The sequence below is a fragment of the Rhea pennata genome, chromosome 13, assembly GCF_028389875.1.
Source record: "Rhea pennata isolate bPtePen1 chromosome 13, bPtePen1.pri, whole genome shotgun sequence".
In the NCBI taxonomy this organism is placed as follows: domain Eukaryota; kingdom Metazoa; phylum Chordata; class Aves; order Rheiformes; family Rheidae; genus Rhea; species Rhea pennata.
In genome coordinates, this window is record NC_084675.1 from 4108124 (window position 1) to 4135806 (window position 27683).

The 27683-nt window shown below is 46.8% G+C and overlaps 1 protein-coding gene across 3 annotated transcripts in view; it reads left to right on the top strand.

Annotated features, from left to right (window-relative positions):
* The first annotated feature begins 8143 nt into the window (after positions 1–8143).
* Positions 8144–27683, top strand: part of PHAF1 (phagosome assembly factor 1) — a 35855-nt gene continuing 16315 nt past the window's right edge. Inside the window, exons 1-7 of one of the 3 annotated variants that reach the window (XM_062586359.1) lie at positions 8144–8175; positions 8645–8772; positions 12984–13066; positions 16834–16917; positions 21609–21652; positions 21955–22034; positions 27131–27225. In XM_062586359.1, coding sequence (XP_062442343.1) covers positions 8709–8772; positions 12984–13066; positions 16834–16917; positions 21609–21652; positions 21955–22034; positions 27131–27225 — 450 coding nt within the window. In that variant the 5' untranslated portion in view covers positions 8144–8175; positions 8645–8708. Of the gene's footprint in view, positions 8176–8200; positions 8243–8644; positions 8773–9105; positions 9171–12983; positions 13067–16833; positions 16918–21608; positions 21653–21954; positions 22035–27130; positions 27226–27683 lie in introns of those variants that run through there. The other 2 variants (XM_062586360.1, XM_062586361.1) reach the window with 2 other exon arrangements.

Below are 27683 nucleotides of genomic sequence, written 5' to 3' on the forward strand. Positions count from 1 at the left end.
CCAAGTTACCGTGGATTTATTTCTCACGTCCTGGTAATCTGCACTAACATGTTGTGTGTCTGGGGAGGGCCCGTAGACCGTTGAGCAGCATTTCCAAGCTGCTGTCACCGCACGGCTGAGTAGATGTCCATTTTCAAAGCAATAGTGACATCCAGCGGTCGTTTAAACTAACCCGAACGTCCCCCTGTGTTTATGGACTACGCAGGCTGTTGATGTCTCTGAAGAGCCTTAAAATAAGGGAATGCTGTCACTATGGGGGAAAACGCTTATTTTGCTTCCCACAACTCTTTACGTCTTTTTGTAATTCATGGCATCCTTCCTCCGAAAGCAAAATTCCACTTGAATAATCCTAAACGAATTTTCTTTCAGTCTTGCTGGGTTGTAAGAGCCGGGCCCACGGGCGGAGCAGCGTTTTGCGTACAGTTTTATGGCAGCCAGCAAACCCTGCCCTGGGGGAGAGAGGAAACCGAAAGGCAGTTTGCGCGTGTAGCTCGAGGAAGCCCAGTAAGGTGCCGGGTGGGAAAAGGCGAACGTTGCGTGCTACGGCCGAAAACCTCTTCTGAGGCTGCTGAAATTTCAGGTGGTCTAGCTGTAAGCATCTAGTACTGAATGACAGTGAAGGCTGTGTGCGTGAATAACATAGAGCAAAGTATAAGCTTCATTCGTTCCGCGAGCTGAACCGAGTTGTGCCCAATAGAAATGACACCGTTATTTGCAATTCTTCTGGATATGTTCGGTAATTTGGAAGGGAGGCCACGTGAAGGCACAGAAGATGTGAGGCACTTGAACCGTCCCTGGTCTGCGGTGTGTCCTGGGGCAAGTTGCTGCTGCTGGGCTTCATCTTCTCAAGGCACTGGGGTGCCTTGATTTTATTTATTTATTTATTTCCAAGGTGGCTTGGTTTCTCCTTCCACGTACTTACGTAGAAACACACAAGTGATCCTGTGACAAATGATGGATGGTGTGTAGTTCTGCTTTGCGTTCGTGAAGTCAAATGGTGTCTTAGCTGCTGTACGCTCTGGTATCGGATCGATGAATTTTCAAAGGTGTCTTTAAAGAGCAGTTTATAAAGCCATTAGATAACTTGTAGTCTTGCTTCTAAATTCCGTAGATGATTCGTTTTTCTGCCCATTGTGCCTCAAGCAGATGAGTATCGTTCATAGAGGCTTTCCTTGAGTAGAGGCATCTATTCCTCCGCCGATTCCTCTTAAGTTGAGCTTGCCTCCTTGATACACTGCACAGCACAGAACCTGAAGAGCTTCCTGCATGAGGCACTGACAGCGTAAGAGGGGTTTTTAAGACACTATGGTATTTTCTCTGAATTAGTGTGACTTAGGCATGGCTGTGTTCAGTTTGGGACTGAAAGACCCCTGGAAACGGCGGGGTTTCTTGGCCTGGAGAAGATCGAGGACAACCTGGAACACAGCCTGAGGAAGTGAAGTATGGTAACTTATGACATTTTAAAAAAATAAAATAAACCCACCTTCGAGTCAGGTGACCTCCTCCTAACCCTGAAAGAATTCAGAGTATTAACTGTTCGGTCTGTTTTACTCTCAGACCTTAAATGAATGGGTTTCCTAGTCACTCTTCAATGAAATGACAGTTATCAGCTGGTCTGGTCTGGGTTCTCGCTCTGCCTCTTGCCTGCAGGAAATTGTGAAAATGAGACTTGGTGAAAACAGTAACTTTTCTGTTCCTGTAACTTACGGAGCGTTTTGTCTGATTTGCTGATAATAAGCCTTCAGGTAAAGGGCTGGGAAGTTAAAGATGTTGGTTTTGAAGAAGTCTGCAGTTGCACAGTTTGACAGGACTTCTGCATTTTTTTTCTTTCCCTGCTGGTTCAGGGCTCCACTTCTTCTAATATGCTTCAGAATCAGTCCTGTCTGCATAGAAATATGACTGCTTTATTTAATGCACATTATTTTATTACAGCATTTCCAATGCAAATAAGTTATAGGATTAAAAAATGACTTCAAGGGTGAGAATTACAGCGAGAAGTTACAGTGGAGTTGGACATTTGCATAGCAACATTTCTTCTAACTCATTTGCCTTGCATCCTGTCTCCCCGCTGCAACGAAATGTAAATCCCCGCACATGCATATTCATGAGCTGCTGCTCAGGCTAACAGTTTTAAGTAACTTTATTAAATAGCTTTCTCAATTACAGCTCGAGATAAATGAACTTTGCAAATTGCCCCAGGCACGTTCCTCAAAGCTCGGGAGTGGGAAAAGCGTGCGCAGGGAAAACCGAGCTGGCTCGGTCGCCGGCTTGGCCCCGCGGTGGAGGGACGTGGAAAAAACCCGGGTGTCGGGAGGGAGGGAGGGAGGGAGCTGAGAAGGAGCACGTTTCTCGCGCGTGGTTTGGGGCCACGGCGCCCCAAGGCCGGGGAGCCTTTCGGCCGGGCTGCGTCGGCCCGTACCCGCCCCGAGGAGCAGCTCCGTGGCTTGGTGATAGGGACCCTGTGCTCCACTGCTGCTGCTCCAGCAATAATTTTCCGGGTTTTGTGATAGCTAATGACTCTTCTCTTTTCCCTTTATTTCCCTCTTTCTCTCTTCCATGGGAGGCAACGACTCATCTCACCATTTTTGTGATATTTACTGTATTTTTTTCCTCATTTTTTTCTCCACGGCCGTTTGAATAAGTCAGTTCGGAAGCCGAGGAGCCTCCTAGACGGGCAGCAGCCGGTGCCTGCCAGCTCCTCCTTCCTTGGCGCTGCTGAAGGCCCCGAGACCCCCAAGCCGCGAGCGCGGCCGCCGGCAGCACCGAGGTGGGCGCGGGAGGGAAGGCGACGGCCGAGGACGGAGCCGGGCGAGGGGGCTTCGCCGCGGAGCCTCCCAGGCCCCTTCGGGAGGGGAAGCGGATCATTTTGGGAACAGCCTGGCTGAAGATTTGCATGGTAAAAATTTTTTTTTAATTTTTTTTTTCTCTCTTTTTGTCCGGCCCGGGACAGTGGTCACCGAGGGTTTGCGTGGGGAGGCCGGAGCGGCTCCCAAGGGCTGCGCCTGCTCCCGTGCCCCCGGCCCTGCCATGCTGCACGCCATGGGGCTGGCTCAGCACGGCTGGGTCTCCTTGGTCCAGGGCTGCGGCCGCCTCCTCGGCCTCTGCCCCGGCTTCCTGCTGCTCCTGGTGCTCTGCACCGTCCTGCGCGGTGGCTCTGGCCAACGCCGCCAGGTAGGAGAGAGGCCCCGGGAGCAGCCCTTCTCCCGCCCGCAGCGGGGGTCAGGGCTGGTGGGGACCCAGGAGCGCGGCGGGTGGGGGGCCGGGGCGCCGCGGGCTCGGCCCAGGCCACGCTCCCGGTGCCCCCCATGCTCTCGTGCCCGCAGGTCTCTCCCTGGAGCCGGCGCCGGGGGAGGCGCTGGGGCGCCCAGGACTCAGGTGAGGCTGCGCTGCCCGGGCGCTGGCTCCCGCTGGGGACGGCGTGCCCGCCCTGCGGGGCTCACGGCCCCACGGGGCCCGCGGGAGCTGGGCTCACGCGTGGGGAGAGCTGCCGTCCCCGGGGGGTGCCTCTGCCCTCTTTCGTGGTCCCCGGTCCCTCGGGCAGCCGGGCGCCGGCCCAGCTCTGCGGCGCCGAGCGCTGCCTCCGGCCCCGTGCCCAGCAAGGCCCCGTGCGCAGCCGGGAGGCGGCCGTGGGGCTGCGCGTGGGGCAGCACCCGCGGCCCTGCTCAGGGTGCCCCGGCCCCCGGCTGTGTTGTATTGCAGGCGATGAGCAGTGGGCGTCCGGCTGCAAGGGCCCGGGCGCCTTCCTGTGCTACGACCTCAGCTGCAGACCCTGCAGCGAGGCCGCGCGGCGGCGGCAGTGGCGGCTGCGGGCAGCGGCGTGGCAGAGCCCCGGGGCCTCCAGCCGGCCGCCGTCGCCCTCCTCGGCGGGCTGCAGCCTCCGGAGGGGACACAGCCCCCGGGCCGGCTCGCCCGCCGTCCCGGGCGCGTGCCCGGCTCACGGGGCTGGCAGCCTGCTCGGGGGCACCGATCCTCGCCCCGCGTCCAGGCTGCGGCTGGAAGAGCCTTTCAGGAGGAGGCTGCAGATGCACGTGACGAAGAAGTGCCTGGAGATCCGCCTGGGAAGCTTCCCCGCCGCGGCGCAGCGATCCCGCGAGGTGTCCGTCCGCAGCGCGGAGCCCCCCGCAACCCCCCCCGCCGCTGCGCTCTGCCGCGGCCCCCAAGTACTTCCACACCGCAGAGGCCCTGTTCCTGCCGGAGGAGGCCCGTGAGGCCCTGGAGCTCCACGTCCGGGCGAAGCGGCTGCAGCGCCAGTGGGGCTCGGCCGGGGAGGCGCTGGGAGCGCACGCGCCCCGGGCACTGCTCTCGGCCCCCGAACGGCCCCGCGCGGAGACCCGCGCTCGGCTCCCCGCTCTTCGTCCGCCCTGCCCTCCCCGGGCCACCCAGCCGCACGCAGAGCCGCGGCCCGAGCCGTCCCCTCCGGAGAAGGACGATGGCAGCGGGCAGGAAGGAAAGCAGCAGCAGGCTGGACGTCGCGGTAGGACGTGAGCGACGCCAGGGGAGCGGTCCTCCGCGTGGGCCAGCGGCTCTCCCCGAGCCCTGGCGCTATGCACCTCCAGCCATCGCGGTGGAGCAATTCGGCCCCTGTTCCCAAAGCGAGATCCACCAGGATGGGTCAAGGAAAGAAACTCCGCTCACCTTAGTTGTTACAGAATTTATTGGTAGTCACCACCAAGATTAGATGTGTCAGCAGGAAAATAAAATTTAGGCTTCTTTCTATCGTACAAAGATTTGTTTGTGGCTGCTGCAGGGAAGCACAAAGTCCTGCACCTCGGGAGGAATAACCCCGCGCACCAGGACAGGCTGGGGCTGAGCTGCTGGAGAGCAGCCCTCAGAGAGGGACCAGGCGTCCTGGTGGACAAGTTGGCCATGAGCCAGCAATGTGCCCTCGTGGCCAGGAAGGCCAATGGTCTCCTGGGGTGCATTAGGAAGAGTGTTGCCAGCAGGTCGAGGGAGGTGATCCTGCCCCTCTCCTCAGCCCCGGGGAGGCCTCACCTCGAGGACTGCGTCCAGTTCTGGGCTCCCCAGGACAAGAGAGATGGAGAGCTACCGGGGCGAGCACAGTGAAAGGCTACTAAGATGATGAAGGGACTGGAGCGTCTCTCCTGGGAGGAGAGGCTGCGCGAGCTGGGTCTGCTCAGCCTGAAGACTGAGCGCGGATCTCATCAATGTGTTTAAGTATCTGAAGGGAGGGTGCAAAGAGGATGGGCCCAGGGCCTTTTCAGTGGTGCCCAGCAACAGCCCAAGAGGCAATGGTCGCAAACTGAAAACACAGGCAGCTCTGGCTGAACATAAGGAAAAAACTTCTTTTCCCGGAGAGGTTGTGGAGTCTCCATCCTTGGAGATATTCAGAAGCAGACAGACCTGGGCAACGTGCTCTAGGTGACCCTGCTTGAGCAGAGGGGTTGCACCAAGTGGTTGCTAGAGGTTCCTTCCAACCCCAACTATCTTGTGATGAATGTTTCTGCGCTCTTCCCCACCCCAAGCACTCGGCACGGGGAAGCAAAGGGCACGCTCCGTTTGTGTTGTCCAGTTCCTGGTATTCGCAGCCCGCAGAGATGCAGCGACAGCACCTTTGAGCCAGGTTCAGTGGGGCTGGGGCCGGGAGCACCTGCCAGGGGGGCTCTGCCTGGGAGGGGAGCTCGGATCTGGAGCCAGCAGAGAAAGCAGAGCTGATGAGTAACAACTCCCACTTCTCAGCAGTCGTTCCTCTGGCTGTAACCAGAATCAGATGTGGTACAGCTGTGGGTTCCTGTTGTTGTTGTTGCCTATTTTTAAATGCTTTGTTTTCCCCCCTGGAGATGGCTTGGTCTGTCCATGGAAAAGGAGGTGCGACCATGCTGTTAACTAGCGTTTAACTTTTGCTAATGCAGTTGTTTAACCGACAGCTTTTATTTGCAGCTGCCTCGTACACACCACGCATATAGGCTGTGCGCGTTGATCTTGGCGAGCGAAACACGGCGTTAACCGGTGCCGTTGCCCTGACGCTCCCGCGCAGGGGCTGCTGCGGTGCAGCACGGAGTGAGCGCCCACGAGCACCGAGCCCGCCGGCGGCAGGCGAAGCGGGGCAGCGACCCGGGATGCTCCCGGCCCGGGAGAGCGCTGGCATCAAACGGGCCCGGAGCCAAAGGCAGATCGCTGCCTGGGCTCGCTACCGGGGGCCCCCGAAACAGGCTGCCTTGCTGCGTCTGATGAAGATCGTATGAAGCTCGCTTGTCTGACGTGAGCTCCAGCCTGCTCGTGGGAACTAGATGCATTCAAGCATGTAGCAAGAATTTTGTTTTTGTTTTCCTTTTTTTTTCTACAAGAAACTCAAACTTCTGCGGTTAGCCACGTTAACAGCGTAACACCCATGCTGAACGCTCCGTTTGCACGGCCAGAACCGCTGTCTCTCGGGCTAGCCCTTGCTCCGGGGGCGCGAGACGCAGCCGGGCCCTGCGGGGAGCAGCCCCGTTCCCCTCCCGCTCGCTGCGGGGCTGGAGGCCGGGGCCCACGCGCGCCCGGGGGCCGCGCGGGCGCAGGCAGGTCCGGCCCGCGGGGACCGAGCGGCTCCGGCGCTGCCGGCTCGGCTGCCGCAGCCGAGAAGGAACCTGAGACGGGTCTCGCCCCAGGGGAGGATTTCTCCACCGCTGCTCTCAAATAAACAGGGAAAAATGAACGCAGGCGAGAGCGAGGGGGGGGAAAAACAGCCTCCCGGCCAAGGCAGGAAGACTGGAGCTGGGGCAGCAAAGCTGCTGCTTCAGCAGAGGGGAGGTTAAAACCCCTCGGTCAGCGGGGCCTGAGCGTTACTCAGGAGGGAGAAAAGCTGCTGTTCACCAGGAAGAACGACTAATCGCAACCACAAACCCAACAGCGAAGGGCTGAGGCGGCGGTGCTGCCGCGCACGAGCACGAGCGACGGGCACGAGCCGCTCGCTGCCCATCGTGCCACCAAGACCGGCCTCCGCGGGGCTGCCGGCCCGGCCCCGCGCCCCGTCTGAGCCGGGAGAGCGGCGCAGCGGCGCTGGCTCGGGGTTTCTGTGACCCGCACTGCGGACGAAAGAGGTAGCGCTGGGCGGTGAAGAAACGGGCTAGTGGGTCTAGAAAAAGGAAAAAAAAAAAAGGAACAGGAGAAAAAGATGTCATTAGTTTAATTCTGCGTACGGCATGCATTGCCCCCCACCCCGCCAGGATTAGGCGGCTCTGATGCTCACGCCCCCACCGTGTCCGCGCCGTCGTCCCCGCGCTCTCCCAAATAACTCGTGTCGGTACCTTCTGCCTCAAGGAGTCATTCGTGGGCTTGTTTCTGTACCTTCGCTCGTGCCGCTTACTGATTTCCACTTAATTCCTTCCTGCAAGCCCTTGTCCCACACCCTCGTGTTACAACTGGAAAACCCAGATGCAGCTGGGTGGGTTTTCTTCCCCCCTCAGCTGACGCTCCTGGTTTCTGGCACTTTAATTAGGGCTTTAAATTTTACGTGCGACACCTGCCTCACAGTATGTGCCCAGAGCCACATCGCGGGGGTGACGCGCTCCACCTGGCAGTGCTGGGGGCAGCATTTTTTGAGAGTCGAAGTTTCCAACGTACTTCACTGGGATGCTATCGCGCCGATGACGTGGGGCGCTGCAAAGTACGCGCGGGCTTACGCTACGTGAGAAACAGTAATTTTTCGGCTAGATTAAAACAAGCATTTCAATAAATTCTCATCCTTGTGTGGACCAACACACTCCAGTTTATTTATGTGAGCACGTTTGCAATGGAAAAAAACAGTCTTTTTGGCCAAAGCGAGCCGCTCCGGTTGAATCCGTCTTGAAAAGCCCTGCTGAAAACGGGCTGCAAAAGGAACGAGCGCCAGGTTTTTCCCGCCTCCTCAGCGTCGTGTGGTGCCGCTTCGGGGGTGTTTTTTTCCGCACGGCGGGTGCCTGCCGGGCCGGGGCGCTGAGGGTCCCCCACCACGGGGCGGCGGTGGGGAGGAGTGCCGGGCCGGCCGAGGCAAGGCTCGAACCCGCGGCCCGCCGCGTGCCAGGCTGACGCTCTGCGCCGTCCCCCACGGCGGCTGCTCCGCCCCTCGCCCCGCCCCCGGCCCCTCGCCCCGCCCCCGGCCCCTCGCCCCGCCCCCGGCCCCTCGCCCCGCCCCGCCCCCCGCGCGGGCTCGCCTGACGACAGCTGCAAAGCAGTTTTTCAGCAGCCGCAAGTGAGGTGAGTCGCGGCCCCGCTCGGCGGGGGGAGGGGGAGCTAGCCCCCGCTCGGCGGGAAGGGGCCGCCGGTGCGCGCGGGCCGGGCGGCGGCGGCGCGGGGGCCGCGCTTGGCGGCGGCGGCGGCGGGCCGGAAGGGAGGCGAGGCTGGCGGCAAGGGAAGGGAAGGGAGGCGAGGGAACGGGACGGTGGTCGGGAGGGGACAGAAGGCGGGCACGCGCGGGGCGGCGGCGGGGGGGGGGGGCGGTTGCTATGGAGACGGCGGCGGGGGCCGCCCCTGCCCGCGGGCGGCGGCGGCGGCGGCGGGGGGGCCCCGCGGCGCCGCTGTGACTCAGCGCGGGGCCCGCCGGGGCCGCGGGCGGGCGGGGGCCGCGCTTTGTCCGGCGCCGGGGCGGGCGGCGCATGGGGCCGGCGGGCGGCGGGCGCGGGCGGCGGGCGGCGGGCCGTGACCTGCCGCCGCGCTCCCCTCGCAGGGCCCCGGCGCAGCGCCTCGGTGACCGGCTGTGCGAGCCCTGGGCCTCGACGCGAGCTGAGCCAATGCTCGACCTGGAGGTGGTGCCCGAGCGGTCTCTGGGGCACGAGCAATGGGAGTTCACGCTGGGTGAGTGCCGCCGCGCCCCGGCCGCCCCCTTCCCGAGGCCCGTGTTCGCCGAACAGCCCCCGCGGGGGCGGCGGCGCCTCCCCGAGCGCAGCGTCGCTGCCTGCCGCCCCCGTGCTGCGAGCCGGCGGCAAGGGGGGGCTTCTCCCGGGAGAGGCGCCTCTGGCCCGGCCCGGCCCGGCCCGGCGCGGCGCGGAGCCCTCGGGCGCAGAGCTGGCGCTCGGCTGGCGTAGGTGCCTCGCCTGGCTCGGTTTTCGAGCCCGCCCCGCCGGTGCTCCGGATCTTCGGGAGTTACTGTAGCTCTCCTAATTTTCACGTGACTGTTTTGGATTTCAGCGTTTGGCTCCTTCTTGTCGCCGTTTTTCGCCCCTGCCGTTGCTCTGTCTAAAGCCCAGGTAACGGTAAGATGGCCAGCGCAAGCGGGGCTCTGCGTGGCGGCCGTCTGTGGCTGCCAGACCTCGAGTTACGCCGCTGCTGCCGTCGCCCCTGATAGCAGCGGGACGGGCGCCTGGATAGAAAACAAGCTCTGTGACCGGACTCCCTGGACTCTGCTCGCACCAGGGGAGCGGTTACAGAGTTGTTCTTATGAAACCCGTCAAACGCAAATGGCTGTTTACACTTCTGTGAACTCAGAATCAAGTCAAACTGGATTGTTAATAGGAGTGTTAGAAAGGCTTTTGGAGGCTAATTATAGTACCTCAGGTCCCACCCTCTGAAATCCCGGTGATCTCCTTATGCCGCTAACGTGTTACTGTGCTCCCTCAACTCTGCATGACCTTCTGTGATCCTTTATTACCTCTATCACTCGAAAATAAATCCGAATTCTATGCCCTAGCCATGGTTGTAAGTACGTAGCAGTGGCCCTCACTCCCTACCCACTAATTCTCCTTATAAAAGGAAAAAAAAACATTTTTCTTTTTCTCAAGAGCCTTGCTAATGCAATCTTATGATTAAAATTATACACTGTGTCTATGTATATGTGTATGCACACGTGCGCATAGATGAGAGAGAGGAAGCTCAATTCTTGGAGTAAACATAGCTACCACGTGACACCTCTAATATATAATTAGCCTGACCTGCTTGTATAGAGCAAGGGACTGACTAGGTGTTAGGATACTTTGTCCTGTGCTAGCAGTACTGTGTGCACCTTCTCTCTGCTGATAAAGCTGGTTCAGCCATGCTGGTGGTAACAGGGTTGGAAGCCTTAGTATAGATGGGGTTCTGGCTGCCGGGGACGTACTGCTCGTCATTTGTTTAGCTCTGCTGAATGGCCGTGTTCTTGAGCTGCTGCTGACACTGGCTTCCAGTCGTGTACCCACAATGGAGATGACTGAGGGGAAATGCCAGGAAGATTTTTTACATGAGTTCTTGAATTCTGTTTCTGGCTCTAGTATTGACTCACAATGTGACCAGAGCATAAAAAAATTTAACCAAGACTGAGGTTTGTGTTCAGCTAGATACCTGTGTCACTGCCGCCTATGAGGCTATGTTCCTGCAGTTTTAAAGAGGGAGAACAATTAAATACCTATTTTGTACCATCTGTAGCTGTGTTATTAGCAGTAGGTGCGCTTAGAGTTTCTAAGAGACATTTACATTTCTCTTGTGTGTTTTTTTTTTTAATACTTTCCTATTAAGTTTCACTGCTTTTTCTTTATTTAAGGCAGTATGAGATCTCTCACATTGTTGCTTTGTATTCTTTTATTATTATTCTTTATTTGTCTGCTTCAAGACACATAGTCAAAGAGCTAAAACCTCAAGACGTGTTGTTTGCAACCAGTGTATGTTGGAGGAGTATCTTGTATCACTTCAACCTTCAGAGAAGGGTAGCAGAGTACTAGAACTGAACTTTGTAGGCTTTGTTTGCAGCGGGTCGGTTTGACCGACTGTCTGATATGCTGGAAACTGTGTTTGCTTCCTAGTCTCCCCTAACTGGTAAGGGAGAAAACGAATTCTTTGTCGTCTTCGACTGCAGAGGCTGCCAACTGTTGAGGAAAAGGTGGTGTTTGCACATGTGTGCCTGAGAAGGGTGGAGAAAAATAACCTAGCTTCTTTGTGCTTTCTTTGGCTGTTTACTAATGGAGGCAAAGGGAGGATATTGGCTCTTCCACCTATGTTTTAGGTTCTTTGAGCTATTTTTGGAGAAGTTCTCAAAGCTATGAATAGCAGTGTAAGCAGCCGCGTAGTAAAATCTGCTTGATTCTCATTCAGGGAAAGCTGAATAAAATCAGTCCGTGTCCGTTTGCTCACTGCTTGAGAAAGCTCTGAGTGAGAGAGTCACATGAGCTATCTGTTTGCACACTTAGGAACCCAAGATTGCACGAGGTTACATCACACTACAAACTGGACTTCGTGTCTGTGTGTGCTTCCTTAACCATATGTGTTTTTAGCAAAACATTGCCTACTGTGGCAATTACTGTGGGTTCTGTAAGGTTTTTCGCTTGGTTCGCTCAAGTCTGTGCTACTTACTTTTTAGAGCAGTTAATGTTCTTACCTTTTCAGGTCTCCAGCTGGCTTTGAGAATGTATTTTGAGCACATAACTATTAATAAGTATTCTGAATTTAATGCTTTAAATAACTCTTGCTTTTTTCCTGATCATAGTTTTTATTAGGTTATGAGATATGTATATTTCACAGGAGCATCTTTGATCTTAACTTCACAGTTATGTATGTTTTTGTTCCACTTTGAAAATATCATTTAATACATAATAACTGTCTATTCAAAACATGCTCAGAAACTCAGCTGCTTAGACCGTAAGGCAATGGCTATTTCCTAGATAATAGGAAACAGTGCTGCCTTAATTGTGTGGCTCTGTGCATTTTAATTGTATTAGTGTTATTACAGATTCGGAAAGAATACTTACTTTATCATCTTATGGTTGGTAATTTCTATTCACAAAATTGTTTTTCATGTTAGAGCCTCAAAATGATATATGTGTGTACGTGTATATGTATATATGTATACGGAGACAGACGGACACACACACACACACACATATGGGACATGATGCATAGTTTGTGTTTAAGAGACATGTAGCTAGTAACTAAAAATTTGAATACCTCAACAATCATGAAATAAAAATGTAGGTTCCATGGTACATTTTCCTAGCAGGGGTGATTTGCTTAATGATTAAAAACTAGAAATAGAGAAGAAAAGGGCAGGGAATGTAAATAAAATGTTAGATAGCTAAATCTAAATTGATGTGTAGAAATTAATATGGAAACAAAACTTCAAAATTATGAGCTCATGATCTCTCTTTATAAATGCCATATTTGAAGCCAGGAACACGATCACATTTCATTTGGAAAGGCAACAGAGGTTTCAACGATGTGAAAAAGGATGACATGACGTGGTGCTGTTCTTTCTACAGAATCAGCTGATTTACACCATCCCTAAAATTGTACAGATGTAAAGATAACATAGACTATAAAGAATATCCTCTAAAGTTATGTTAGAAGATACATGGTGGTAATGTGTTGTTTCATTTAAACCCCATTGTATAATACGGATATCTTAACTTGTTCTTCTTTGTCAAAGCTGCTGTTCAGTTGCCCTTAGGAAACGTGAGAATACATGTTAAAGAAGCAGTATAGACTGAGAATATAAAATTCACCCTTCCTTGATACAGCTGTAGTTACATCACCAACTAATTTGGCCAATTAAGTCTAAGCAGAATCATTACTCCATATGTATATGTGTGTGTGTATATATATATATATATATATATGGACATATATAACTGTGTTCAACAACTCAGTAGATTAATAATCTTGACCAAAGCATATGCTATAAAGTGTGACCCAGGTGCCTACTGAATGTGGATAAGAATGCTCATCAACTTGAGTGGCTTTTACTACAGGCTGTTTTATAAATTATTGGATTTTTTACCTTCCCCCTAAAAGCGGAAAATTCTGCATGTGGATTGCAGAAAAATCTGAGCTTTTCCTTCCTAAACCTTGTTGTTTTATGTTGTTGCTAAAGATTATTTTCTTTCATATATGTGCCTAACAAGCTGGTGGGTAAACATTTTTTTTTCTCCAGAAAACAGGTTTGTGCTGCTAGTATGAGTCAGAGAGGTTTTTGTTGATTGCACACCTTTGTGTTGTTATTCATGTTTGCTGATGAGGACTCTATTACCACATCTGTTACCTTTCTGTCAAAAAATACTGTTAGCTACGTCTCTGAATTGGAGCAATGCAACTGTTTTTATTTACAGGAATGCCGTTGGCTCAGGCTGTAGCAATTCTTCAGAAACACTGTCGCATTATCAAAAACGTCCAGGTTCTGTACAGTGAGCAGGTGAGTAGCAAATGGTCTGGTCAAGTCATTCAGCTATCGTGTCCAAGTATTAGGTATAACGGGGTATACTGATACTGTGTCACTCTGACGTATTGTACAAACTGCGGAGCTACTTGAGGTTGAATGACACCAAAAAATTGCCACCCCGTGAGAGATGTGGCTTTTATAGCTCTTAAACATCACAAATAATAATCCTCAACAGAGTGCAGTGATTTAACAGGTGTCAGTTTTGTATGTGTGGTGCTGTGGTAGTACTGTTCTTTAAGAAATGTTCTGCATTTAGCTGGGTGATTTAATTCTAATCTCTTTACATTATCTTTGTCAGGTGTTGCACTATTTTTGAGGTACTGAATCACTCGTTACTTTCTGCTTTCATGTTTGATTCAGTGGTGATGAGCCCACTGAAAATGCTTCCATACTTCCTCTCTGGGTCTTCAATTCTGTCTGCAAAAGCAGATGCAGTAATTTAAATCAGCTAGATGTTTTAATCATCCTTCATGATTAAAACAACACTGTTATGTTAGCGCTAATACTTTTGAGTTCCATCAAAAACAGAACTAGAAGTGAAACCTTTTTGCTAGGTCAAACAAAATGTGTTAGATATGTACCTTTCTTGTGAAGGAAGTAGAAAGGAAGAGGAGAATGGGGCAAAGCAGATCTATGGCTCTCCAAGTGTGAATTATGTGGAATGCATGTTAATTGGAAGATGGTTTTTGTGTATTGCAGACGAGAGATCTTCGCATCAGGGAATAGGCAAAGTCTGGCAGAATTTAATTCCCTATCAAAATATCTGTATCTGATAGAGGTCTTATCCATTTGCAGAGAGTAGCAAATGACTAAGGACCAAGCTCAACTCTAGGGTTTGCTGCCGGATAAATATTTCATCTAATTAAATGTTATATATTTTTAAATTATGTAGATTTATGACTTTCATGATGGCTGAATATTTGCTTTGCAGATTGAAAATGTAGCTTCTTGATTTTAGTTAGTAGAGCCATCCGTTCAGCAGTGAATGCATTCCTTATTTGTTCTACTACTATTTTTTCCTCCAGCTTTTCTGATGAAAATATATTCCAGAATAACTTCTGGGTTTGTTTAGATAAATAATGAGATTCCCCTTCCTCTCAGTGTTGTAGAATGACAGAAGGATTAATGGTGCAGTGCTAGAAAGCATGGTACATCACTGCTGGGCTCTTTAGGCCTCTGTAAAAGGTACATTTTGCTTGACTTCGTACACTTAAGAACAAAGGAATTTGTTTTTATTGTATCTACAGGGTTTTTTTTAGCCTTTTTGCCTCATGCTATAATAAATACAAACATGTTTTTAGCTTCTATGCAATCCAACAAAATAGAAGGTCTCAGTTTTGGAATAGATGTGTTGATGGTGTTTTTCCCATCTATCGTGCCTGATACCAGAGCCATTATTTCCGCGTGGCACGCAGGGCCTGCAGTTGATTGCCTGGTGCAGAACATCACGTAGTTCATTAGCAGCTGGGCCCAAAGAGTTCTTGGTGCAGTGCTTAGAAGATTCAAACTTTTAAGCTTTGTCTAGCACAACTTGTATATACTTGAACAGCCATTCATATCTTTCCTCTTTGGTTTCTAAAAGGATGTGTTTAAGCATAGTGATCAAATGTCATTTAAAGCTGTAGCATTTAAAGTACTGAATCTCTGATCCTGGAACTCCAGCAAGTATTTCCTTTGAAACATGTATACATGACAGTTAAGTGCAATTAGATCTGCCCACAACTCTCTTTTCACTTGCCATAAATGGGATGCCTAAACTGTGCCAAAAACCCCTTAATGAACCAATTTATGTGACAAGTGTTTTAACTCCTATTTTTGGTCAATTTAAATGAGGTACTTAATTGGCATTTATTTCTTTCGTAAATGTATTCCTCTGGAATTGTATCAAGGGGATTATGACAGTGAGAAGGTTTTTTTTCCTGCAGCTTTATGCAGAGCAGCATTGTAACTGCACATTTGAATTTCTTCCCTTGGGAATGACTCTCCCAATACTTTCTGATGTCTTCCTCTCACCCTTGAGGTTATATTTTTGTACGTTAATAGTCACATGAGCTTCATGTGTGCCCTTGAAACTCTTCAGTTATAAATTCTGCCAGCATAGAGTAGAAGCTCTTGGCTGTCAAGCTTTTCCTTGAGTGTTTTTTTTTTTCTCTCTTTTCCAGCAATCAGAGGTGCTTGTTCTCATTAGTTTTGGAATAACTTTATTAAAACCCTGCTTAGAAACCAATGAGTGGTAGAGCATATCCCATATCAGAAAAGTTCTTTTGGTGTATATTTTTAATGTAACATGATGCATGTGCTTTGCTATGGCTCTAGCCTTTCTACATTAGTTTGTAAAGGATTCAAACACAGACCCTGAGTTGACATCAGGGTTTCCTCAGGCTCATGGTTTCAGCACAGTCCTGCTTCTATTCTAGATGGTATTGTTTTTTGGTTTTTTTCTGTTTTTTTTTTTAAAGGCAAAAGCAAAGTATTGATGCCACTGTGCAAGGTGGTGTCAAGATTTCATTTAGAATAGTTCCCACAAGTCTGATCACTGATGTTCAAGGATGATGAGTTCAGAGAGAACCAGTTTCAGGAAAAGCTGCTAGAGTGATTAAAGGGAGTGGGAAATCTGCAGCACAGGAGATCATTAAGTCAAAACAAGCCACAGGATCTGATTACTTAAATATGTGGTTTGGGAGGGGATGGAGTCTCACCCGAGAAGGCACGGAGGGTAGCAGGGCTAGATGGCGGCACTGACGTGAGAACAGGTGTGGTTGTCAGCGGGTGAATTTAGGATGGAGAGTAAAATTTTGACTATCAAAACACAGACCTTCTCCTAGTGGAGCGAAGCAAGGAGAAGCTGGTTTTAAGATAGCTTATGCTTAATTCATAAAAAGGAGTGTGTGATGTGGTTGCTTACGCTAGAAGCCTCAATGCGCCCCAGATGTCCCATTCTAATCGCCTTTTGCCAGATGGCTGTTGGATGCAGTTTCAGGGCATGCATGTTGTTGCCTGCCAGCCGTATTCTTCTCTGAGGAGACAGTTGTGGAGGGTAGAACTTAGAAGCAGATGTGCTTGAGATGGTGCCTGATCAAATAGGACCGACTGACTACGTACACGTGGATTGTACTGCAGCTTCCCCAGTGTCGCAGACGGTTGAGTTGGCATAAAGCCTATCCAGGCACCAGGGGAATGTCTCCTACTGGCTCCAGCAGACTGCAAATTAAGCTTTTTAGTTGTTAAAATTCACAGTAACTAAGGAAACCTAAATTCACAACCTCAGAAGCCTTCCTTTTCAGGCCTGAAAAGGACCGTGACACCCCTTGGTGTTTGGAAGGCAGTGCCCTCCTGCCATCCTTTTGTCAAGCATATGCTTGATTCTGATGAGACTTCGAGCTGGGCTGTTATTTTTGTGTGCCAGTAATGCACCGGACTCTGCCTACATGATGGCTCTGTCTGATGTTGAACAAGTGTTAATTTCTGTGTTCTTCTTTCCTATTCAAGAAGTGGCCAGCTACTCTTTTGGGGAGTTCTTGCAGAGTGCAGGTCTTACAAGGGCAAAGGAGCTTTTCATAAGAAAACTGATGGGGTTAGGAGCTTTGACCAAGTATATTTTCAGTATGCTTATTCATTGAATAAACAATTGTTTTCTGAGGCAGTCTTGTTTTTCCTAAATAACCAGTTTACACAGTTACAGTTATCTTAACAAAGAAACCTTGAAATTAAAAGCCTAACAGTTTTTTTTTATCTTACAGTCACCTCTTAGCCATGACCTCATCCTTAATCTGACTCAGGATGGAATCAAACTGCTGTTTGATGCTTTCAATCAGAGACTTAAGGTAAAACACCCTTCCTGCAAACAAAACAAGGATGTGTTGTCACTTAATACATTGTAATTACTGTATGGTCTTTTTTTATATGCATTTAATTTACCATATTTCGTGCTCTCTTAGAGATAATGAACTGCATATCTTTGAGGATTAAATTTAGATTTATAGGATTAAGATACTTTAATGTTCTACTGAGGACTGTAAGAATCCCTTAGGAGTATAATGGTCCAGTGTAATCTCTCTTCCCCATCTTATCTCATATTGTAGCATGCACTGAGAAAGGTTGTTACTAAAGCTAAGCTCTGCGTTTGAAATCAGATCATCAGTTAATGCAAACTGGATAGTGGTGGTGGTGTTTTTCCCTCAAGTTGGTTCTTTTAGTGGTGCTGCTATTTTATTTCTGGAAATAGACTTCTTTCTTCTTCCTGTTCTTAGTTTTCAGTTGCTACTGAGTGTTTGATTTCTCCCAGGGGGTCAAATCCTGGCCTGTTTTGAGCCGACATCTCCTGCAGTGACTCCGGTGTGTTCTAGGTTAGCTTTTATCCCAGCGATCGAAGTCCTCAGCCCAGCATTTCCACCTTAGTCCTCTTAGATGAATGGGTGCTGAGCTGTCTCTCTGGGATATTTTTTGTAGTTAGGATGTCAAATAAAGGGCAGACTGGACACTAACCTCCCAAGGCATTTGTTCCCCAAAAATCTGTTACAGGAGTGATACGATTCTGCATACAAAATGCACTACTCTGGGACTCTGTAGAGATGTAAACAGATCAATACGTGATTGAAAAATGCTTTCTTAACTGAAATGCTTTAAAATATCTATACATAACTTCTTAGTTTTTCAGGGCAGTCCCAAATTCAGATTTTCACAAAGAACTGACTCTGTTGAGCAGTTGTGAGTATGGTTCTCATGTAGACTGCGCACATCACACTGTGCCCCAAGTCTGATTTCTAGTGAGCAGGTGTTGACTGGGCAAATTGTGTGACGGTACACTGCTCTAGCGGCTGTGCTATCTGACATCTAGCTTTTGAAAGCAGAAATGTGAAGTTAAATTTGATGCTTAATGAAAACAAACAAAAAACCCACATTGCTTACCCCTTACGTAAGTCTGGGATACGTTATTCATACCCATGTTTTCAACCATTGGAAGAGCAATAGATGAAGCTTTGTTCGTGTTACTTGGTCATGTCTCCAAAGAAAACAACAAAACAACAAAACTTCACTCTCCAAAATGTTACCTTGGTACTGTATTGCAAAAATCACTTCAAGGATGTGGCAGTGTGTTATTAGCTGAATCTTGAGCTCTTCCTATACTTAAATGTGTATATATAAAATTGTTAAGTAGCAACCCAATTTAATAGTTATCAGAAATATTTATTTCTTTTTAGTAGTAACCTATGACACCATGTTACATTCATATTTTTCTTTTCTTCTATGTTAACTATAAAGATAGACATTTTGCAGAATAGTTTTCAGTTCAGATGGAGCTCAAATGGGGAGAAGCTAAGCATTTTTTGTGCCAGATCTTAGTTTGTAATTGACTTATGGAAGTTTCTGTTCATAAAGTAATATTTGAAACAGTGGGATTCTCATTTTTCTTGAGATTTAGAATTTATGTAGTTCAGATTGTTCACATGAATGTAGGATTTAAAAAATATATATTTTTAAAATTCTGTTTGTCAGATGAATCTTAATCACTGTAAGTTACACCCACTATAGAAATTCTTTCTTATACATCCATACATATTTATATGTATGTGTACAAAAAAAAATTAAGGAGACTGGACCTGAAACTGAGTCACTTCAAGTGCATCATAGAACAAACAAAATAATAATAGACTAGAGCAACTGATCTGGTATAAAATAGTTTAGGGATCCAGGGAGATCGTTTTTGTTTTCAGCTATGAAAACTGTAGCTGTATAAATGCATGGTGTGTTGCAAAAACTCAACCTGTCCTTACAAAACTGTTCAGAAAGCTTTCTAGACACAATTGTGAGAGATCACTGCAGGCGTGAGCAGCAAGACTAGTTACAGAACGGTGTAGGTGGAGACGCAGTAATGCCTGTTTCTGAAGATGGTGTGACTCTGTGTTTTCAGTGTTGCTCAGCAGCAGCAAAACTGGAAAAGTCAATTTCCTCCCCCTGCCTTTTTTTTTTTTTTTTTTTTTTTAAAAAAAAACACTTGCTATTGGAATTGGTTGTGAAAAAGAGATTGAAATAAAGGCTGCTGCAAGTGAAAGCCTTACAGACCCAAAGAAGCTGCCACAGGCATAACTCCATAGCAGGATTTTTTTTTTCTTTAAGTTCTACCCCCCCTCTGCAGAAGGGGGAGGAAGCTCATGCATACTCTCTCTACTTACCTTCAATAGCCAAAATAATGCAAGAGATGTTACTCTGTGAAACAAAAATGAAAGTATAAATCCTGGACCAAGTTCTAAAAGCATGATTTCACTGTGGATTTTAGCAATAATCTCTTCAGCGTACATTCTCTCTCAGGTGGGGAAAGAGTTAGATTTCACTGTGTTGTGGTGGTCAGTAGCGAACATTTCTATGAGTCGGACTAAGCAGTAATTATTGAGGTGGCCATTATTGCAAAACATCAGTTTTTAACTCATTTAAACCAACTGCCTTTTGGCTGTGTGGTGGATGCATTGCTGAATGTTCCTTAGCCTTCCCACTTGTTTGCTCCTGTGCACTTAGGAAGAGCCACCCTAGTACTCAAATCAGTGCAGCTTCTGTAGTTTAAAAAATAAATCCTATCACAATGTTCTGGTCTGCTGCAGTATTTCTTCAGTGTGTTTGTCTTTCGTGACTGTTATGAGGCCTTTTGTCTATTTTAAATTTTGCTAAATTGTGCTTTTTTCCCCCTCTGCCTTTGTGGTTAGTAAAAAGAAACGTTGACATGAATAGATCTTCAGTCTGAGTTGTGGGAAGAGGGTTCATGGCAAATCGGTGCCTGTTGGCTGCTGTCAGTGTGTTTCTCATGTGGGACCTTATTTGCGCAATATACTATTCTTAGTTAACTGTTCTTCAGTCCTGTTCCACCACTGCCATGTGTTTTAGCCAGGTGTGTTCCAGCAGAAATTCTGGAGAGTACCTGATACTCTCTAATAGTTGCAGCAAAGCGAGCTCTGTATGTGGGGTGATTTTTCTCTATTTTCAGAAACACAATCAGCGGTGGGGGGAGAGTCGGGAAAGGACATGCAGTGTTAAATTGAAGGGGAAAAAAAGTAAAACCATTCCTAGTTTTCCATAGATTTGGCCTTTTCTTTAGCAAACTATGCAGTAAAGGAAATCTGGACATGTCAAACTACATATGAATTAAAAAACTAGATAACTTTTTTTTTTCCTAAGAAACATGATTCAAAATATATTTAAGAAGAAGAAATTTGTTTGCTCCTCTTTATTTTGGCTTTGCCAAACTGTTAATTTGTTGCCTGTATCTTGAAGTGTGTGGGCTTTCCTAAGCAAACCAGAAGTGCTTCAGAAAACTCCTCTAACATTTTGAGTCAACAGCGTACCATTAAATGTTAATTTTTTATATAGCGGTTTGAGCATTGCAAGTATTTTTATATACAGTTATTTACCAGACATGTCCCAGAAATAAGCCTTCCCTTTTAGCTGGTGGTATTTTTAGGCTTTAAAGCCACATTGGTAGCAAGCTTCCTGGGGAATTCTACTTTACATTCCAGTTGAAGATTGAGTGCCTTTTAAATCTGTCAGTGATGTGTTGGAGGATTATCCAAATAAGAAAAAGCTCTTTACCTTTCCTTTACAGGAGTTATGATGTCTTGTGCATATTTTCCTTCTCCTGCTGATATGGGAACACACATGCAGGGTAGATGAAGTCTTGTGTTTGACCGTGGCAGTTCCCAAGAATGGTCTGGGTGGTTCCCCAGTCTAGCCTCAGGATCCAGTAGTGGAGTTGCATTGAAATCACTTGAAACCAGTCTCAGATGTAAGTTTGCAATAGGGTATCTAATACAAAGGACTGAATGTAGTGAGAGGAGCTCTTTGGAATATTCAATAATTTGTAAAATACTTAATGAACTCTAGAACTAGATATTGTGACTTGTTCTGAATCCTTGTGGACTGCTCTTCTGATCATCATGTGCTTAGAGATGTGGCTAAGTGTTGTTTTTGTCTAGTATTGAAGTAGAATATTACTGCTTAGTTTTGCTGTGTTCATCTTCTCCTTTAGAAAGAGTTGGCAAGTGTAAACACAATGCAGTCAGCACAAGGACTTGCTTCCCCATAAAGGTATTCTTCAGTGTAAAGAGAGCAACCCAAGGAATGGACTACTGGTTGATTTTTTTTCATTAGAGAGTCCTTTAATTAGCTAACTATTGCTATTACTTGCCTTTGTATTTGCTTTAGAGTAGTCCTTGCAGAAATCAAGATGCTGACATGTTAGTAGAAAGATTAATTTCTGCAGATCAGTGCTGCTGGTGTGCACAGATGCAAAGATTCGTAGGTACTGTGCTGAAGTCCTGGTTCTTCTCCAGTTTTTTTTACATGTGCAGTTACTGAGTTGGTTTTCAGAGTTTTGACTCTGTCAATGTGGTTAATGTCTAGCAGAGTTCCTTTGGGGAAGGCGATCAAGCGGTACTGGCTAATTTTGCCTTTGCGCAGGAGTTTGCCTCTGTTGTTATGATTCACAAATGTTTGAAGTATGGTGATGTTTCTATTTCCTGTATTTCAGGTGATTGAAGTTTATGACTTGACTAAGGTGAAGTTAAAATATTGGTAAGTGATTTAAGACCTCCTGTGACATCTCTTTCATTACGGTGACTTTTATTAATCCTGAACTCATTTTTTTTGTTCTTCTTAAGAAAACAATCTAATAGTCCAAAAAAAAAAAAAAAAGAAAGAAAGAAAAGAAAAAGTAGATGCCTTTCTTGCACATAGCACTTGGTTAGATTATTAGTCAGTTTATTCTTCCCCTTCAGACTTGGAGACTTTCTAATTTGAATGCAGTATTGCCATTCATAAACACTTGTAGCATCTATTCAATACTCTAAGGCACACTAATTTATTTTCTTTTCCAGTGGTGTCCATTTTAACTCTCAGGCAATCGCTCCTACCATAGAACAAATTGATCAGTCATTTGGAGCAACACATCCAGGAGGTAAGCCAAATTTTTGAGAATCAAAAGTATACCTAGATTGATAGACTTTTTTTCTAGAAAGTCTTTCCTCTATCTCTCCCTAGAGAAATGTGTAGAGATTTCTGTTGTCAAATGATTTGAAATTGTGTTCTGGAATGATCACCACCTTATAGGTGGGTTATCTTGCCAAATGTATTGTGAATTGAATGGTAGTGTTCTTTAAGTGAAATACTGAGGAACACAGTCATTGAACCACAGAATGGTATGCTCAGATACCATTAATGATCTGTTTTGAACCACCAGTGCCCAGAAAATCCTGAGCTTTGTTGTTGTTGCTATTGTTTTTACACATTGTTATGCACGGTCTGGTCTCAAGTGCCCTTGGGAATTAAGTATACCCTGAACCTAGAGACATTTGAGCTGATCTCCATGCAGAGCCAGCCAGGACAGTCTGCTTGGCTCCATGCTCTGAGAATGTGGTTATACCACTGCTAGGACAGGATCTGGTCTAAGCATGTGTGTAACTGGCTTGCATGTCCCTGAACCTCCTTTCTGTTACTGGGAGCACTGGGGAGGTGTGGAGCCAGCCTAAGTGCAGCACATCCAGAACTGGGGCAGGTTTGTTTAACCTGATTGAACTCACACTGACTCTTGCAGAAGCCACTTGGCTGTTCACCACTTGCATTTTTCCTGTTACGAAATCTTCAAGCTCCCTGTTTATATGTGACAACAGTTTATTTCAGGGTTTTGACAGGCAATGAAACTAAGCAAATCATGAAACTTTCAAGAAGAGAGTATTTATGCTTTAATTGCTTGGGAACATTCAAGAAGTGGAGTCACAAAACTGACATAACTCCATCTAGACAAGATACTCGTTTTAGAGCATCTTTTCCTCTTCATTTTTACAGTAACTCGGTCCGTTTGCAGCAGGCAGGCTGATCCCAAATAGGCTGGCCTTCTTTATGATTGATGGCAATTGCATGTCCCGTCTTTGTGTCTGTTCTCTGCAGGCGATCTCTTGCACTTCACAGAACAGGATTTATTAACTGTGGAGGGTCATGTGGCAAAAGTAATATGGCCTAAAAGCCTGCTGTAGCAGTTGAAGATCAGATTGAGATAAGTTGAGGTTGGAGGATTTCTAGCCATAATTCTCCAAGGACCAGAATTATCCTCCTTAAGTTTCGCTTCAGTTATGATCTTAACCTTTCCTCTTAGATGGACACTGAAGTCTGTAGGTAGTTGTTATGGAAGTAGGATACATGGGAACTTATGCAGAATTTAGGTAGGGCAAAAGTGGTTCTGTATCTCGGACATTTTATAGTTCTATGTTGTTCTGTGACTATGGTTTATTTGCAAATACCTAGGGGAGAAAGTGCTCACAAAATTGTGACATTATGAATGATAAAAATACATACCTAGCTGTAAGCATTAGTTATGATAGGAGTAACGTGTTTTATTACTGTATAAAATTGTATGCAAGCACATAAAACGTATCATGTGTCCCTCATGCGGAGTTTGCCAGATCTTGTGTGCTTGTCATATTCAGTTAAGTAAACTTGCATGCTTGCTTCATCTGATGATAGTTTTCATAACTTTTCATCTGATAACATGCAAATGTGAAACACATCTGTTAAGCTGTTGGCCTGTATTACCATTTCACTAGAGCATTGTATTCATTCAGTTTCCTCACTGAAATTCAGTATCTTCCATTAATGGCCTTCTTAGCCTAAATAAATGCTTTGTATGAAGCAGTTCAATGATTATAAATCGAGTTTCAGCTGTATCATGCAATGCAAGGTTTTGGTAACTCTTTTCTCTGTTTTCTAAAACAGTTCTAAAATAGTTTTCAGCATTTGTGAGACATGAAGGCAAAGTTTTCATGTCACACAGAAATTTGATTTGAGAGAGGGAAGGAAGGTGGGAAGCGAAACTTTTCTCATCTTTGATGTGATAGAAGTCCCAAAGGTCCAGCTTTCATGAATGAAAATAGGACTCTCTTCTCCACACTGGCACTCCCCTGAAACCTGCTCATCTTTTCCTCCCCCCTGCAAAAAACCCAAGCCCTGTAAGCTTAAAAGGAGGGAGGAGGTGTGTCATTTAATCTCAGTGACTACACTCACTAGAGTTGCAAAGCAAGATGTCATCTTTCACTTAAAAAAAAACAAGGTGATTATAGCAGAGCTTTCCTGTGACAGGATAAAACTGTAGTTTCAAACCACTTCAAGAGGCTGGAGGCAGTTTATCTTTGACCTTCAGCAGGCAGTTCTGGTTTTGCCAAATCAGTGGTTTAAAGAAGAAGAGTCAACAGAGAACTTGCAGCCAGCTTCATTACATTCCAGCTAATGTTGGTCTGAAACGTGGTCGCATCTCTGTGGTAGAGCTGAACCCCATGGTTGAAGCTTGGTTGCTCTTGAGGTCAGTAGCTCCATCAAAGCCAACGTTCCCTCCCACTTTTCCATCTCCCTTCCGTGAGTCTGTAACTGACCTCACGCTGGGGAGTGCTTGCTCGTGCCGGTGGTTCTGTTGAAATCGTGCCCTGAGTCCCCGTAAGTGTGGCTGTTTGCCCGAGTGCTGTTCAGCGGGGATAAGGGCTATGGAATTGGGCTGAGGTTACATAGGAGAAAAAACATCTACAGTTACTTACCAATGAAAAAGATAACTCAGTGCAGCTAAGCGTGAAGTTCTTGTTTTAACTGAAATCATAGGATAGGTTAACTTTTAACAATCTTGTTGCACTCAATTTTATATATATATATATATATTTTTTGCTGCAGAATGTCCCTTACCAAGTCTGATAGGGAGGACTGTCTCTGACTGTCAGGCTGCAGCTGGGCCCTGAGCTGGTCACAGCCCTGGGCAGAGCTGTCCTTTTTTCTCTATAGCCTGTTTTCTTTAAAGTGGGTGCCTGCTATGTGCTCAGTCTCTCAAATTATGCCTTCTTAGAACATAAAATTAAGAACAAAACAACTGTTATAACAGAAAAATTGGATCTACTGGCTGAGAGAGCTTAGTAAAATACCCAAGGCAAGCCGTCCTGCGTGGTGAGGAGGGAGGGTTGCCCAAGCTCCTCTGGGGTGCAAGAGAGGTCTCTTACTTGATATGAGTTAGCCTTGAGTTTTGGATCTGCCTCTGCTCTTCTGCAGGCTGGCTGCACTCTGTGGCTTTGTCCCGTCCTGCTCTCACAGCTGGTCCCCATCTGCTGCTCTCCTGCAAGGCAGACTATCCCTTCCTGGCACGGGGTCCCACCTCGCCCAGAGCTCAGCAGCGAGAACGTAACCTTTCTGCCTCCGTCCGCTGTGTTTGGGAGAATGATACCGCGGGGACCTGTGCAGTGAATCGCAAAGCCTGCGTGGTTCAGTCGTGTCTGCTCACGGCGGTGGTTGTGACGTGCGGTCTTGAGGGATAAGCGAGAGAACTTCCTAGGGATGAAAACGTTCCTTGCCCTTTAGGTCTAAACATCAACAAACATTTCAGGGGATGAGAACTGATGCAATTTGTATAATCAGATATCACACTTGGCATGACTAGGGGAAAAACACTTCTCCAGCTGGCTATGGGCTTTGGAAAAAAAGATACATCATCATTTATCACATGAGAGAGATTTGTGTAATTTTCCTGCAGATCAAAACACTTCTCTCCCCACACATTTTCCTTTGAGTGACAGGCCCGGAAAATGCTCTTAGGCAGCACATTCTGCGAAGAAGGCAAGTGGTGTCTGAAAGCTTAATGCTTATTTCTCAGCCGTGAATCAGAGCAGGTTTGTGTACGAGGGTATCAAATGCACTTCTAACAAGTGATAAGTAGACAGACTGCCTGTGTGAAGGTGCAAGGAGTTTGGAAGCAGGCTTTAATATTCTTTAACTGATTTTTTTTTCCCCTCCCTTCATTAGTCTTCTATACTGGGCAGTCTGGCATTGTCCAGATTTCTTGTGACACATTTCTGAAGCTGAGCATTTAAGAGGCACTCTCTAATAAACACTAAAGTGCATTTTTTTTTTACTTAAAGATTTATATTAAAAAAAATAATAATAACAGTAGAAAATACTGAACAGATTTCTTCTGGTAAAATAGAAGAAAGCAGCATCTCTTGCCTGAGTGTGTCTTTATTGTGTTTTTTTGGGTTTTATTTTTGCCTCTGCTGTTTTGCAAATGAACTTGCTTCTGTGTTACAAGAACACTCTGTTCCCCTCAGCAGCTCCCAGTAACAAGTTGAAATTCGGTAGCATCAATTCCAAAATTGTGTCTGGGATGCAAGGCTCAAGGAGTTGCTGTTAAGCATTCTGCAGTCTCACAAAGCTTTATCTTGTTAGAATAAAGACCGAGGCGCCCTGTGTTCCTGATCGCAGCTGATGTTGTACAATTTATTGCAGTAAATTGGGGCATCTTGTGGCATAGGGTGACAGCGAGAAGCCTGTGCGTTTCAGTTTGCCCCTGTTCTTAGTAAAGGCTGACCAATTGGCTTGTTTCTGGTGATACTGTTTCAAGTAATCATTAAAATAGCCTGGGACCTGCCTTTCTGAGGCCTTCCCTTTTTGTGGCGTATCACTCAGCAAAGCAGCCGGTTGCATCCAGGGCATGCAAGCTAGCTCGCTGCTTGGGAAAGAGGTAGCATGCGCAGGGAGCGACCTGTGAGCTCCTACGCCGGAGCAGGCATCCCGTTAGTTTGAAATAGTGAATTTGTTAACACTGTAGGCACGGCAGACTGAAAGACTTTTTGGTAAGTATCATAGCAGTGTTTTTATGAAACACTGAACAGAACTGTTTGGTAGCAATGGCAGCTGTTTTAGCTATTTTGGTGATACCGAGGTATAACTGATCGTGTCACGTGTAATTGTATCTTCAGGGACATATTAATGCCTATAGGGTTGTGTAGGCACCCCTGATCTTGATGAGTTTAAGGCTTCTGTTATTGCTATGTTTTTATTGCAACAAATAAAATTAAATCAACAAAACAAAAACCAAATCTTTTTATTTTCCCATGTAATTCTATTCCTCTTTCATATTGAGATGTGGCAAATCCATTGAAGCGATGAAAGTGTTAGAGCTCATATGGAGAAATCATTGTCTGTTTTTTTTTTTTTTTTGTGACTTTGTTTTTCCTTTCTCTTCCTTTTCAGTGTATAATTCAGCTGAACAACTCTTTCACCTCAATTTCAGAGGACTGTCGTTTTCTTTTCAGTTAGACTCGTGGACTGAAACTCCGAAGTACGAGGTCAGGAATCATTCTTAGTTAATAGATAGTCTTTTTGGCTCTGTGATACTTGCAAAATATCACCTACAGTGTGTCTCGCCTGCCAGCAAAAGAAACTAGTAATTTGGAAGGAATTTAACTCCCCAGTTGTGCTCTTATTTGTGTTACATAAGCATTTCAAAGTCCAAAGTGTTTTTGTTTTTAGCAGATGCCAAATGCTTAGAGGTTTTTATTTGCATCGTGAACTGGGAGCAGCAATTTTGCTTCTGAAAGGTGTGCCTAAAATATGAGCTCTCTGTATACAAATACAGAAATATTAAGCAAGCTAATGGAAGACTGTTCTTTTATCAGTTATTTTTGCATCCCATCAAAGTGATTACACAACTAAATAGGACAGAGTTCATGAAATATGTTTTCACGTTAAGTGTCCTTCAGTATGAGTGCTTTTGGAAAGCCAAATAAAATGAGCTTTATTTGTA